This window comes from Vespula vulgaris, chromosome 3 (assembly GCF_905475345.1).
Source record: "Vespula vulgaris chromosome 3, iyVesVulg1.1, whole genome shotgun sequence".
In the NCBI taxonomy this organism is placed as follows: Eukaryota; Metazoa; Arthropoda; class Insecta; order Hymenoptera; family Vespidae; genus Vespula; species Vespula vulgaris.
In genome coordinates, this window is record NC_066588.1 from 277898 (window position 1) to 291452 (window position 13555).

Sequence of the window (13555 nt, forward strand, 5' to 3'; positions counted from 1 at the left end):
ACACGCCGTTCGCTTTGCGAGAGTGGATTTTGCCGAGTAGCGACTCTAGATGTCTCGAGAGAATTACGATATTATGCGGAAGAAAGGCAAAGATAACGAGACGTTACAGGACTCTAAAGTTAAATCTACGAGATTTCCGTAAGGTCGAAAGTACGTAAGGCTTGATATTCTTTTCCCATTCTTTTCGAAAACCGAACGAAGCGAGACAACGGTAGACGATGATTCTCTCTTTACGAAGAGAATTTACTATTTCGCAAGAGTTTCATTGACCGAGTCAAACGAATGAGTCACGCCTCGAGACGCTTTCGAGGTAATTAATTAATCGCGGCATTCCGCGCCTAAGCGTCTCCTGCGTTTAAACCTGCCGTTGGAAGCTTTTCAAACACGGAGAACGGACGTTGAAGCATCCTTGGAAGAACTGGACCTCTCTTATCTCGTGGCATTCATCTTCGTAGACGGGACACGCGAACCGGTGAGTCACCATCGACTCGCGAAGTAGGCTTAGCGAAAGATCGTTACGTTCCTGTTTCCATGACATTATACGCGGAGAAAAGAGATGAGAGAGAGAGAGCGCGCGCGCGCGCGCGCGAGAATAAAAAAGAAAGAAAGAAAAGGAGAGTGGTAGGAGGTGCAAGTGGAAAGGCCGAGCGTATTCTACCGAGGAAAGAGAAAAGTGGGTGGGCTCGAGTTCAATCGGTCGAACGTGGATTCTCTTCTTGCCAAACTCGGGACCGCATTGCGGATGCACGCGGTACTTTGGTACGGATCGTCGATTTCATTTACTTCCGTTGCTACTACTCTCGTTATCTATCGAACAAACGAGAGAGGAGGAAAGGGACGGAAAAGAATAAAAATTGCATTTAGAGGACAAGCACGAGAAGAAAGAGGAAAGTCGAAAGCCAATTGAACTGGTTGCGTCTAATCAAGCTGGGAAAATCAAACTCGAGTCGACAACGACGCGTGCATGACCTATCGGTTTTAGCCGCAGGCACGATGCATCTCCCCGTCATACGGAGTCGAGTAATTGATTCGTTTCGCTAGGAGAACGGACTCGAGAGATTCGTCGCCACCGAGACGAACTCGTTTCCCATATCATTTCGATGCGTTTTCATAAAATTCCATAACGATCGCGATCGCCATGGCCGATCGTAAGTAAGTACGAGGGTAGTATTCGAAGTAGCGTTCGAATAATTCACGTCATTTTACAAGATCGAAGCGACCAACGAGGAACATTACCATTCGGATCGCGAGTTACGAACGATCAAGATAAACGATCGTCCATCCGTATATGCGTACACCACTTGGCCTCCTCTCGCGATGCTACTCGATTCTGCGATCTCCACGGACAGTGGTACTAACCGAGGATCGATCGAAACGCATCAAGATCGAATTTACGTCACGGACACGTGTCCTGCCAAGATAACGGGCGTTTCGATATAAGCGTCGAAACGTGCTCGTGACACGATCTGCCTACGGCGAATGATCGTACGAGCGGTAAATCGATATTAAAGTCTCTCTCTTTAGCGTTGTATATGCTATAATTACCTCGATAATATATTTCTTCCCTGAAAAAGAAAATAAATACAAAACTATCGGAAAATAATGATCTCTTATCGAACGATCGTTCGTACCTATTGCCAATTAAGAAGAAATTCTCGATCCAAACTTGGCCTATCGAATATATACGGACGGCTGACCCATCGACTCTCTTAGAAGAAGGAGGTCGTTGCTCAATCGCCTCAAATATGGCACGATACGAACTTTGTAAGCGCATTAACGACAACGTACATCGCGGATCTAACGATCGTTAATTAGCGTTCTTGCGTGCACCGAGCGGAAAAATCATTCTCGAGACGGATCTGCGATACGTTGACGCTCGAAAGACGGCGCAAAATACGAAATCGATTTCGTATCGAATGGCAATGATAAGATAACGTATATCGCGATACTTTCTTACGTAGAATCGCGTATAATTAACGATGATGTCTGATTTTCAAGCCTCGAGTAGACTCTTCAAAGATCCATTATCGTCGTCGTACTCGTCGTCGTTGTTATCAAGATTCGAGCGTCGCTAAATTGAAGGCAATAAAATCGCGTGCGCTGTAATCCTAGCAAAAAGGGATCGATGATACAACGCATTAACGTATTGTGTATTACACCGATAACGATGCAGCGAAACAAAGTACGATCGATTTCTTTCGATTTAGGGCCTATCAACGTCGACGATATATCTTCGCTCCACCGCTTTGTGCAAAGTTTAACGTTCCCTACGCCTATGCTATCTGCCTCTCTATCTATCTGTCTATCTATCTATCTATCTATCTAGCGAACGTCGTCGAATCTCCGCTTATCTTTCCACGTTTGACACGAATGCGAAACGTCAGTCGCATTGCCGATAACGTCCTGTCAATAGAGAAAATTCATGTGAAATTCTGCGAGCGTCGTTCCTGGGATAGGACAAAAGGTAACGTTTATGTTCGTTACAGATAACTATTTCGTATCGTGTCCTACTGGACAGCGAAATGAAAAAAGAAACGAATCGATTCTTTCAAGCTACGAGAAAGGCATATTTCTAGCGAATGCGTAGGGTAAAGGTAAAGAAAATGCATTTTCTCTCTTTTATAAACTTGTGGAATACGTCTAAAGATCTTTCAAGATCGTCGAGGACGTCCACTTCCCACGAATCGTCTCAATTACGTATGCGAGAGTAATTATACGATGGTGAACGAGTCTCTTCGAGATCGTCCTCTCGTCTTCGTCGTTCGAACGTCACACCAAACGTACTCGTTGCATTTTCGTTTGTTAAAATGTATATATGTATACAATCATTTCCAACGTTATATGAATTTTCTCGTCGGAATACACTTTACAGAGAGAGAGGGGGGGGAGAGCGTGGTGAGATAGATTTACACCAATTAAAACGTGCGAACATAGACAAGAGAGTTGAGCTTATGGAGTGAGAGGAGTACTGGGAATCTCGAACGTAGGACGTATGTAGCTCGGAGCTTCGTTAAAGTCATTAGAGAAATCAGGGAAATATACTGACGAGAGGATGCGACTATCCTATCTCTCTCTCTCTCTCTCTCCTCCCCCCGTATCTTCCACGTTCGTATGCACGCACACGTAACTCGCACATCTCTTTCTCTCTCTCTCTCTCGCGCAGTTCGAACGCGACACGCGATGTATGCAAAAGCACGACCGAACCAACGCCAGCGTAGTACATTATACACTTTGTTCTCGAGAGCGTGGAATTACCGTAGACGAGAATCACCGCTTTATATACATTTTTATTAGGTGAAAAGGTGCTACGGTATTCGTGCGAATATCTTCGTTATCCCGCTAGGCTTACCTCCCCTCTTTTCAACGTTTCCCCTCGTCCGTCGAAGCTTTTCATACCGACGATTTTCTTTTCTTTCTCTCGTTTATCAGCCCTTTTATAGACATTGCCGTACATACGACCTTTCTCGTTCGGAAATGAAACTTTAGAGCGTGGAGGACGTTCGAGGTTATCTCGATCGCGCTACGACTTCCAGAGTATCGTTATAAATTTGGATTTAACCCGATACCGAGGATCGATCGTCGTTGCTAAGAACGAAACTTTGATCGTTTCCCAAACTTTAGACGTATTCGAGAAAGTTTAAAGTTACGATAATCGTTTCGGTCCTCTCGCGTTGACACTTCGCGATGATGCGAATTGCTCGAGACCACAGGTAATAACGAGTAAAGGAGAAACGAGGGAAAATGTGTAAAACAAATTCGTGAAAAGGGAACAATGGTTAAAGCGCATCGAGGATCGCGACGACGACGACGACGACGACGAGGGGGTGTTATCTCCTTGGAGCCTCCGATTCGATCGCAAATATTTCGCGTTAAGACGAAGCCGATCGTTGCTGATCGAAGACACGAGAGACTGAGAAAGTACAGTGTGTATTTTTTATTCCGCAGACGCTTTCGGATAGAATGCAGCATAGAGAGGAAAGGCAACGTCGGCCTGGAAGAACGAGGCGATGAGAGCTCTGAATGGAGTCCGAGGAAGCTTCGGAGCCCCCTGGGGCTCGAACATACGTGCCATCGTCAGGGTTCGAGCGGGCAGCTCGGCGCGAAATCTCGACCTGATTCGCGAATTCTCTACGCGAACGTGAGCCAAAGAAGATAAAAGAAAAGGTGGACATATCGCGGCGTTCGAATCGATTCGAATCCGAGTAAAAATATAGAGAATAAGCGGACGGGATAAGCCTATTATACGTAGATACATAGATAGAAAAATTAACGCATAATAAAACGGCCTTAGAAAGTGTTTTCCTTTCGCTGACAACGACGCTGGCTAAGGACGCGGTAAGAATTGAATTAATATGACGTCGGACGCGTGTACGGATCTTGTCGTTTCGTTGATCGATGAATACGCAGCCGTGTGGGAGCGAGCAAGTCGTAGAGAAGAAAAGCAACGACGCGCCTCGCACCGGAAGAACGGGTAATGCCTGTAAGATGTTCGAATCTCTTTCTCGTAACAATTGGAATTTGTCCTCGCGTAACGGGATCATAGCGGAGCCGACGTAAGGAGGTTTACGATTTAAAAGTACTAGTAAATCGAATAAAGAACGCACGCGACAGAGAAAAGAAAAGTAAGAAGGAAGATGGCAGCGCCGGTGATAGAGAAGAAGCGATTCTTTTGTCGCGAGTGGGCGTTCATGAAACTGTCCCATTGTTTGGAACAACGGCCCGCATCGAAGACCTGTGGCGCGTTGATCGTCGGTGGCCCAGGAAGCGGAAAGACTGCCCTCTGTGCCGAACTGGCATGGCCCTCGAACGGCTCGAACGCGAGGCATCAGAGAGCTTTGAATCGGCGTCTTCTGGCGAGGCACTTTTGCCAAGCCAGAAGCGAGGCGTCTCTTTCGCCAGCCCAGTTCGTTAGATCTCTGGTGGCACAATTACTTCAGGCTAGTTCCGACGGTATTCGTCGCGCGACACCGGACTCCCCGACGACGGTGAACGCGACGAATCTGACGACGGCTGCGACTACGACGACGAACAACCCGACAGCGAACCCGACGGCGGCGGCGGCGACGACGACGACGACGACGACGACGGCGGCGACGACGACGGCGATAGTCTTAACTTCGAAAGAGGCCGTAGCCGAGGCCTATGCCGAAAAACTGAGAACGGATCCGGAGATTCAGGCCGCTTTGGAACCCGACGTCCTCGATCGTGACCCGGACGACGCGTTGAAGAAGGCGCTGCTCTTCCCTCTTCTGGAGGTGGAACCTCCGAAAAGTTGTCTCTTCCTCCTGGTGGACTCCATCGACGAGGGTCAAACCCTCAATCCTCCTCAGACCGGTACCAGAGATTCGAGAAGAGAGAACGACAACGTCAGTCGTACGATCGCCGAACTCCTTGCCAACCATCATCACCTATTCCCGCAGTGGCTTCTTCTAGTTTGTACAGCGCGACGTCAGAGCAAGACCATCTCGCGTATGTTCACCGGATTCCGTAAGATATCTTTGGACGATTTGAGAAAGTCTCAGGTGGTCAGGGACGTCCAGCAGTATATACTCGAACGTTTGGATCAAGAGGATACTCTCAGGTGGGTGGGTGCCGCCTTCGGCAGGTGTGTATAGTTAGTTGTTTTTTTCTCCCCACCCCCATCGCCTCCTTACCTCGCTCACCTCTCATACGAATCATATTCTTATCGGTGTGTTCAGGCAACACATTTCTCGCGATACAGCGGAGATGCTGAATCAGCTACACATCAAAAGCAACGGCTGCTTCTTGTACCTGGAAAAAGTGTTGGACGGTGTGGCCGAGAACTTTATCGTCCTTCGAGAAGTTCGAGAGATACCGGGAACGTTAAACGGTCTTTATCTCTGGTTGTGTCAGAGGCTCTTTAGTAGGAAACAGTTTGCCAAGGTGCAACCCCTGTTGAACGTCATTCTTGCTGCAAAATTGCCCATCACGCAAGAGATACTTTACAAATGCGTAAGAACGGCGTGCGCCAACATCACCGTCGAAGACTTCAATCGTCGCTTGCATCTTTTACGAAGAGTCATATCGGTGTCTCGGGCCGGCGCTTTGATGCTCTTCCATCATAGTTTCGCGGAATGGCTGTTGGACGTGAAACACTGCACCCAAAAGTATCTTTGCTCGGCCGTCGAGGGTCACGCCATGCTGGCGGGCTACTACACGCTTGGTGGACCTGAACTTAACCCAGACGAGATTTGCGTGTTGGGACAACACCTGCAGCGGGCGATAACGAACGCGTCGACGAGCTACTGTACTCTCGACGTCCACACCCTTCAAGTGCTCTGGATGATGGGTACCGGTGCACCCATCGAGGAATGCTACTTGGATAGTTCGGAGTGCATATTATGGCCGCGGCAAGAAGTTAAACTTTTGAGACTTCTCATAGACGCGGGCGCTAAATTATCGGAAAAGGTCGTCGAGGACGATGCCAGTAAGGACGCCGTTTCTTCTAGTCAGGTAGCAACACGATCCCCTCGAGTAGACGAGTACAAATCTTCTCCTTTAACGTAATAATGTTGAAGATCAAATCTCGCCACGCAGGTCTCGCAAGACGCGAGCCCCATGGACGAATCCCCGAGTGAACCATTAACCGAGTTACTCGGCGAGAGCGGTGACATCAATCAAACGGACTCTTGCGGTAGAACAGTATTGCACACGCTCGCTGCGGATGGCAATGCGTCCTTGTTAGAACTCGCTCTTGCAGCTTGTCCGCATGTAAGTCTTTTATTTTCTCTCTCCCTCTCCCCCTCTCCCCTCGTCTCCGTCTCCGTCTCCGTCTTTTAAACAGTTTGCCCTTACGTTCCTACGTCTTTCTCCTCGATATTTGAATTCCAGGCAAAATTGGAAGGCACCGATCGTCACGGACAAACGCCACTGAATTTAGCTGCCAGACACGGTTACGCGGACGTCGTACGGGTTCTTTTAGCCGCAGGCGCGAACGCGGACCATGCCGATTGCGATGGTTGGACTGCCTTGAGAGCCGCCGCATGGGGTGGGCACACTCAGGTATGAACATACACGAGACGGTCTCTTTGCATAGAGGCAAGCGATAAGGATATATTTTCGCGAAGGTGGTGGAACAGCTCTTGGAGTATGGCGCGATGGTCGATTGCGCCGACTGGGATCAAAGGACAGCGCTGAGAGCTGCAGCCTGGGGCGGCCACGAAGATATCGTGAAGGCTTTGCTGCAGCACGGTGCCGATGTCAATAGGACGGACGACGAAGGTAGAACCGCCTTGATAGCTGCGGCTTACATGGGTCATAGCGAGATAGTGGAACATCTTCTCGACTTTGGCGCGAAAATCGATCATGCGGACAGCGACGGGAGAACGGCACTGAGCGTTGCAGCCCTGTGCGTTCCATCCAACCACGGTTACGCCAAAGTTAGCAGCATTTCTCATTTTCTTACTTTCCTTCTAGCATCGATCAATCGCATCGAACGATTTACTTTAAACGTTCTTGCTGCATTCTCCGGCACAGGTCGTTACGATACTTTTAGAAAGAGGAGCCGCGGTAGATCATCAAGACAAGGATGGTATGACGCCGCTATTGGTGGCTGCCTTCGAAGGTCATAGAGACGTGTGCGAATTGCTTCTGGAATACGAAGCAGACGTGGATCATTGCGATGCGACGGGAAGGACGCCTCTTTGGGCTGCAGCCAGCATGGGTCACGGATCAGTCGTTGCTTTGTTATTATTCTGGGGCTGTTACGTAGATAGTATAGACAACGAAGGTAGAACTGTACTCAGCGTTGCTGCCGCGCAAGGCGATACGGACGTTGTCAAACAATTACTCGATAGAGGTGGGTCTTCGTTATCCGCATCTCGGCGATACTCCTTTTCTTGCTACTGACTGGACGATCGAAAATTCTCTTGAAGGCCTTGACGAACAGCACAGAGACAACTCTGGATGGACCCCGTTGCATTACGCAGCCTTCGAAGGTCACATAGACGTTTGCGAGGCGTTGCTAGAGGCTGGGGCAAAGATCGACGAAGCCGATAACGACGGAAAAGGTGCTCTGATGCTTGCCGCGCAAGAAGGACACGCTACGTTAGTCGAGAGGCTCTTGGTGCAGCACGGCGCGCCCATCGATCAACACGCTCACGATGGAAAGACTGCATTGAGGTACGTTCCTCGATGCTTTTAATCGTAGGAAGCCACGATCGGATCAAAATTTTAATCGCCTTTTCTCTCTGTTATCAGACTCGCGGCCCTAGAGGGACATTACGACACCGTTAGAATACTGTTGGGCCACAAAGCGGACGTAAATGCAAAAGATGCCGACGGCAGGAGCACTTTGTATATTCTTGCTTTGGAAAATAGATTAGCGATGGCACGTTTTCTGTTAGAACACGCACCCGCTGATGTCGAAGGTAGAGATTCCGAAGTAAGTTTCTTGAACCATAAAGGACCTTCGTCTCAAGGATCAATTAACAACGTGCAAAATATCGTAACGTACAGGGCAGAACTCCTTTGCATGTGAGTGCTTGGCAAGGACACGTAGAGATGGTTGCTTTATTGTTGACGAAAGGAGGTGCGAGCGTGAACGCGTGTGACAACGAAAACAGAACGCCTCTTCACTCTGCGGCATGGCAAGGGCATGCAGCGATCGTCAGACTACTGTTGGAACACGGGGCAACACCCGACCATACTTGCAATCAAGGTGCAACGGCTTTAGGTGCGTTCAAACGTCCAACGTACTTCGGACATATGACATAAAGCAACGTAGTAACAACGGGATTGCTCTTTCCTCATTTACTCGCGTAGGTATCGCCGCACAAGAAGGACACGAACACTGTGTTCGAGCCCTTCTAAATCATGGTGCTGACCCAAGTCATTCGGACCACTGTGGTAGAAATGCGATCAAAGTTGCGGCTAAAAGCGGTCACGACACGGTAGTGAGATTACTCGAAGAACATGCTGCGAATCAGCGAAGCTTAAAACCTACGATCAATGGAGGTTTGTTGGGGGATTCGCTCGATCGAACGATGAGTAAGAAATAATCGTACCTTGTTTTTAACGAATATCTTCCATTTTAGGCGGTGGTGGTAGTAGTAGCGCGACTTCGATAACATCCAACTCGACCGCCGAAACGAAACCCTCCTCGGCGATCTTAAATCCTCTTTCAACGCAATATAGCCCAGCGGAATCGCCAGATTCTACGAAAAGAAGAAGCTGTGTTTCTTTGGGTAATAATTCGAGCAACAGCAAGTCGAGCAGCAATTTGACGGGAAGCACTAAGAGTGATCAAGGAAAATTCAATCAAAACTCTATGGCCAATCAAGTGATTAAGGTAAGTAATGAATAAGTAATACGAAAGTGTCCATTCCTGGGCATAAACAAGAAAAATTGATACCACTTCCAGTCAAACTATAAATTACTCCATTAAAATTTGTCACGCGAATACGCGAGAAAAATGTGACGCTGTGTTTATAATTTTAGACGCCACTATCTTTCACCCAACAACTTCAACAATGTTCAAGAGGAGCTAAAAGTCGACCACTGAGCAAATTATTGTCACCCTTAAAAAGTGAACCACAAAGTCCAATTTACGCATCACCACCTCACTCTCCGTTAAGCGATAGTCTTATACCTTACTCCCCCACAAACACGAGTCCACCTAGTGCACAAATAGCGGCAAACGTAATACAGAGTCAACTCGGTGTATCGTTGTTAACAGGAAATCAAAACTTACCGTATAAATCGCAAATTGGTGCATGCAATCATCATACACCTGCAATTTACGAGCCCATAAATATAAAAACAGAAATTATCGATAAAAATGACATAACTAAACCGTTCGAGTTAACGAACGAAATGTTAGGCTTGAATATTGGAAAAGATAAAAAAAATAGTATCGAGGAGAGAAGAACCTGTGCTGATACACACTTTACTCGAGATACTCACATGAGAATCATTCTCGGAAACAGTGGAGCTGGCGTTGGTAGGAACGTAAAACATACAACAGAACATACACCTGGAAGGTAAGCCAACACTTGCTATTACTTCTATTCTCGATAACACCAAATATATATTTTCTATATTTATATCATTTTCTCCTAGTATAAGTAATATAAAGCCAAAGCGCAACGGTTTAGTTTCTAATCCAGCCATGAGATTAGTAGCAGGTGTTAGAAATGGAATTGAAAATGCAACGAATAGAAATAAACCGATCACTACACGTGTAAACGGATTTCAATGGAAAGCAGAAGCTCGTAAAGAAACTCCTTTGTAGGGAAAGGTATTTATTTGTGTTTATATAGCGCTCTCTCATCGAGAATATACCAAATCGCAAACGTTCGATGGAAGTGGTATCAGAATTTAATGACGTACACTAATAAAAAAAAAAAGAAAAAAAGAAAAAAAATTAAAAAGAATGTCAATGAGTGCTTTTAAACACCGTTTATGCTTATTCCTATCTCGCAATTTTAATGATATGAATGTTCTTTGAACAGGTTGCGCAAAAACCAACACCTCAAAGGAACTCTACGAATCGCTATTGTGGGTGGCGTATTCTCATTACCAAGAAGCGAAAGTCAATACATAAATTTTTCTCCTTTTATTTGAGCAAAATCAAATTACCTCAAATAAAGAAGTGAAAGAAAGTCCAGAAATGTTTTATTCAATGCAAAGCGTAAAACGTTGCATAGTACACAAAACCAAATATAAAACTGCATAGTGATGTATGTAGTCCTAGGTATGTAAACTTATCATGATTTTGTATATATAAATGTAACGTTAATAAATTTCTTTACTGATCTCACTGATATATATATATATATATATATATATATATATATATAAAATTACACATCAGATATATATATATATACATACATCAATTATTGAAATCTTATAAATCTTTAGAATCGTAATTTTAAAGGATGGTTAAATATTGAGATTTTCTTCAGAAGACTGGATGCGAATAAAACGCATATGTGATGTTTTAATGGATAATATAAAAACAATGCAGAATTGTAAAGATATGTATAAATAATATTGAAATATAGAAAAGGATGATATGTTACACAGTTAAAAATACGTAAAATATGGCCTGGAAATTAAAAGCATGTGTAAATACACATCCTTTATGTATTGTGCACGATCATATTTATTGTATTTATACTGTATTAGGTGCGCAAAATAAATAAAAAATAAACTTCTAATTGTATTAATTTGTAATTTGTTATCCATGAATTTGAATAGCAAACCTTAATGATTAATTTACATCATAAAAGATGTTACCATATATAGATCACTTATCAGATAAGAGCTCTATATTCTTGTACACACTTGTCAATTCATCTCACGTTTTCTCTTTAGGTGTTATCATTGCAGAAACATATATGCTCGCAAAGTGATATTAATTCATCACATCATATGAAATAATAGATTTAACTTTCTTTCGAGTGAAACTCATTACACGTTATGAAGCATAAACTAATAATTGCTACATTTCTTGGTGTAAGCGGTGGTATTATATTTGGATTAGTTTTAAAATATTGTACTCCACAGCCGTGGTCCCAACGAAAGATAATGTATATAAAATTTCCTGGAGAAATATTCATGAGTTTAACAAATAGTATAATACTACCATTGGTAGTATCTAGTGTTATAAGTGCAACTTGCAATTTAAGCAAGTCAGGTAAATATCAGAGTAAGAGATAAATACTTAATTTGATCAAATACATAAAATTCATTTGTTACGCAAATGGACTTATAGGTCCTATTGGATTAATGGCACTGTGCTATTATTCCATGACAACCTCGATAGGAATAATTCTAAGTGTTATATTGACGCAAAGTATAAGGCCAGGTAAATTACTTAACGATAAAAACCTTACATCGGATTTGGCAACTAAACATTTTATGACAATTGATACGCTTTTGGACTTATTACGGTACTTATTGTCAATTTATAAAAATTATAAATATAAAAATTAATTCTCTACTGTTATATCGCATGCCTTTCTTATAAAATCATGTTTCAGTAATTTAATATCAGACAATTTAATTAAAGCATGTTTTATGCAGTATCAAACAGTTTTGAAGGGACCAGAAAATACAACCAAAGGTATATTTATATGCAGCATGTCTCTATAACGATTATAATTAGGTATTTAAACTTTGATATATTAAAAAATTATATACGTTGCAGTACCGATAGACGAATGGGCTATAACGCATCGAGATATACCAGGCACCGATGTAATTGGTTTGGTATTTTTCAGCTTGCTATTAGGTTTAGCAGCTGGCAAGTTGGGTGAAAAAAATAGGCCTCTGTTAAATGTTATAGATTCATTTTCTCAAGTGATGATGAATATTATGAATTGGATAATTATGTACAGAATGAATTTATTTCATTGATACTATGCTTTATATCAAGCTACATTAATATCTAAGCTATTTTTTATCGCAGGATCGCACCAATTGGAATATTTTTTCTTATTCCTGGTAGAATTTTAGAAATGACAGATTTTAGTTTAATATTTAAACAATTAGGTGCTTATATACTAACCGTTTTTATCGGTCTGATATTACAAGGATTTTTAATATTACCAATACTATATTTTCTACTTACACGTAGATCTCCGTACAAAATTATAATGAAACTAGGTCCTGCCTTTGCAACAGCATTTGGAACATCATCGAGGTATATAATATTACTTTGTGTCGTACTATGTATGTACTTATTAAATACGAATTACACAATAACATTTAGTACAGCTACTGTCCCAGTGACGATAAAGTGCTTAGAAGAAGTCGGTATAGATCCCAAAGTGCTGAAATTCGTTGTACCGATAGGTGCTACTATCAATATGGATGGAATAGCATTATATGAAACTGTTGGAGCAATATTTATTATCCAGATGCGAGGATTAAATTTTTCATTATTTAAAATAATAACCATCAGGTTAGTGTGGGTGCGTACACGCGTGAAACATAAATAAAATCGTAATAAAAAAGATATATTTAAAAATCATTATTTTCTAAGTATTACATGCACTATCTCGTGCATTGGTGCAGCTGGATTGCCCAGCGGTGGCTACGTGATGTTAATAATGGTACTAAATTCTATTGGAGTCCCAGTTGATGATATCGCATTAATTATTGCTATTGATTGTTTTGTGTAAGTATAAGTACAAGCATATTTAAATTGCATAAATTATTTCAAGAATTAATACTGTTATTTCCATGCTATATCTCATAGGGATCGATTCAGGACAACTATAAATATTATTTCCGACGCTTTAGGATCTGGTATAATATCTTATTTACTTACGAATAAGTACAAGCAATACGGAAATACGATGTCTGCGGAAACGCAATCGTTGACCAAGATAGTGAAATAAATGGTGTACAAGTAAAATAATATATTTCAATAAAAATATGACGTCGGAGAAAGAACCGAGTTATTCATCAATTCTTTCCGGGATGTGGTAAAACATCGTTATCATTATTTCTCGTAAATGTGTTATTTCAAAACCATCTTTATAAATTGAGATATTTATGTCCGAAAAGAATACCAATTTTATTT

The 13555-nt window shown here is 43.1% G+C and overlaps 2 protein-coding genes across 12 annotated transcripts in view; both read left to right on the plus strand.

Moving 5' to 3' along the window:
- The window catches only part of LOC127062222 (ankyrin repeat domain-containing protein 50-like), a 44402-nt gene extending 33214 nt beyond the window's left edge, over positions 1-11188 (plus strand). For 2 of the 9 annotated variants that reach the window (XM_050990038.1, XM_050990040.1), the window contains 14 exons: positions 3946-5605; positions 5700-6474; positions 6559-6732; positions 6853-7023; positions 7089-7400; positions 7498-7819; positions 7896-8142; positions 8221-8404; positions 8479-8695; positions 8785-8976; positions 9057-9310; positions 9460-10001; positions 10081-10258; positions 10473-10621. In XM_050990038.1, the coding sequence (XP_050845995.1) occupies positions 4635-5605; positions 5700-6474; positions 6559-6732; positions 6853-7023; positions 7089-7400; positions 7498-7819; positions 7896-8142; positions 8221-8404; positions 8479-8695; positions 8785-8976; positions 9057-9310; positions 9460-10001; positions 10081-10252 (4533 nt within the window). In that variant the 5' untranslated portion in view covers positions 3946-4634 and the 3' untranslated portion in view covers positions 10253-10258; positions 10473-10621. Of the gene's footprint in view, positions 1-656; positions 2465-3945; positions 5606-5699; positions 6475-6558; positions 6733-6852; positions 7024-7088; positions 7401-7497; positions 7820-7895; positions 8143-8220; positions 8405-8478; positions 8696-8784; positions 8977-9056; positions 9311-9459; positions 10006-10080; positions 10259-10472 lie in introns of those variants that run through there. The other 7 variants (XM_050990041.1, XM_050990042.1, XR_007781089.1 and 4 more) reach the window with 7 other exon arrangements.
- Positions 11189-11220: 32 nt separating this feature from the next.
- LOC127062236 (excitatory amino acid transporter 3-like) lies at positions 11221-13541 on the plus strand. 3 transcript variants are annotated; one of them, XM_050990077.1, is made up of 8 exons: positions 11221-11662; positions 11741-11918; positions 12009-12091; positions 12176-12359; positions 12437-12670; positions 12740-12931; positions 13013-13147; positions 13229-13541. In XM_050990077.1, the coding sequence occupies exons 1-8, from the start codon at positions 11446-11448 to the stop codon at positions 13368-13370; spliced, it is 1365 nt and encodes a 454-aa protein (XP_050846034.1). In that variant the 5' UTR covers positions 11221-11445; the 3' UTR covers positions 13371-13541. The 3 variants fall into 3 exon arrangements, 2 of the variants coding, with proteins under 2 accessions (XP_050846034.1, XP_050846035.1); XR_007781092.1 differs by having other exon boundaries at positions 11327-11662; positions 12740-12941; positions 13045-13147; positions 13229-13425; XM_050990078.1 differs by having other exon boundaries at positions 11327-11662; positions 13045-13147; positions 13229-13425.
- The last annotated feature ends 14 nt before the right edge of the window (positions 13542-13555 follow it).

What these genes read in the sequence shown, in the direction of transcription:
- LOC127062236 (XM_050990077.1), top strand. Translation starts at nt 11,446, where the DNA reads ATGAAGCATAAACTAATAATTGCTACATTTCTTGGTGTAAGCGGTGGT. An exon ending in TTTAAAATAATAACCATCAG is followed by an intron (nt 12,932 to 13,012) that starts GTTAGTGTGGGT and finishes TTATTTTCTAAG; the next exon opens with TATTACATGCACTATCTCGT. An exon ending in ATTGCTATTGATTGTTTTGT is followed by an intron (nt 13,148 to 13,228) that starts GTAAGTATAAGT and finishes TATATCTCATAG; the next exon opens with GGATCGATTCAGGACAACTA.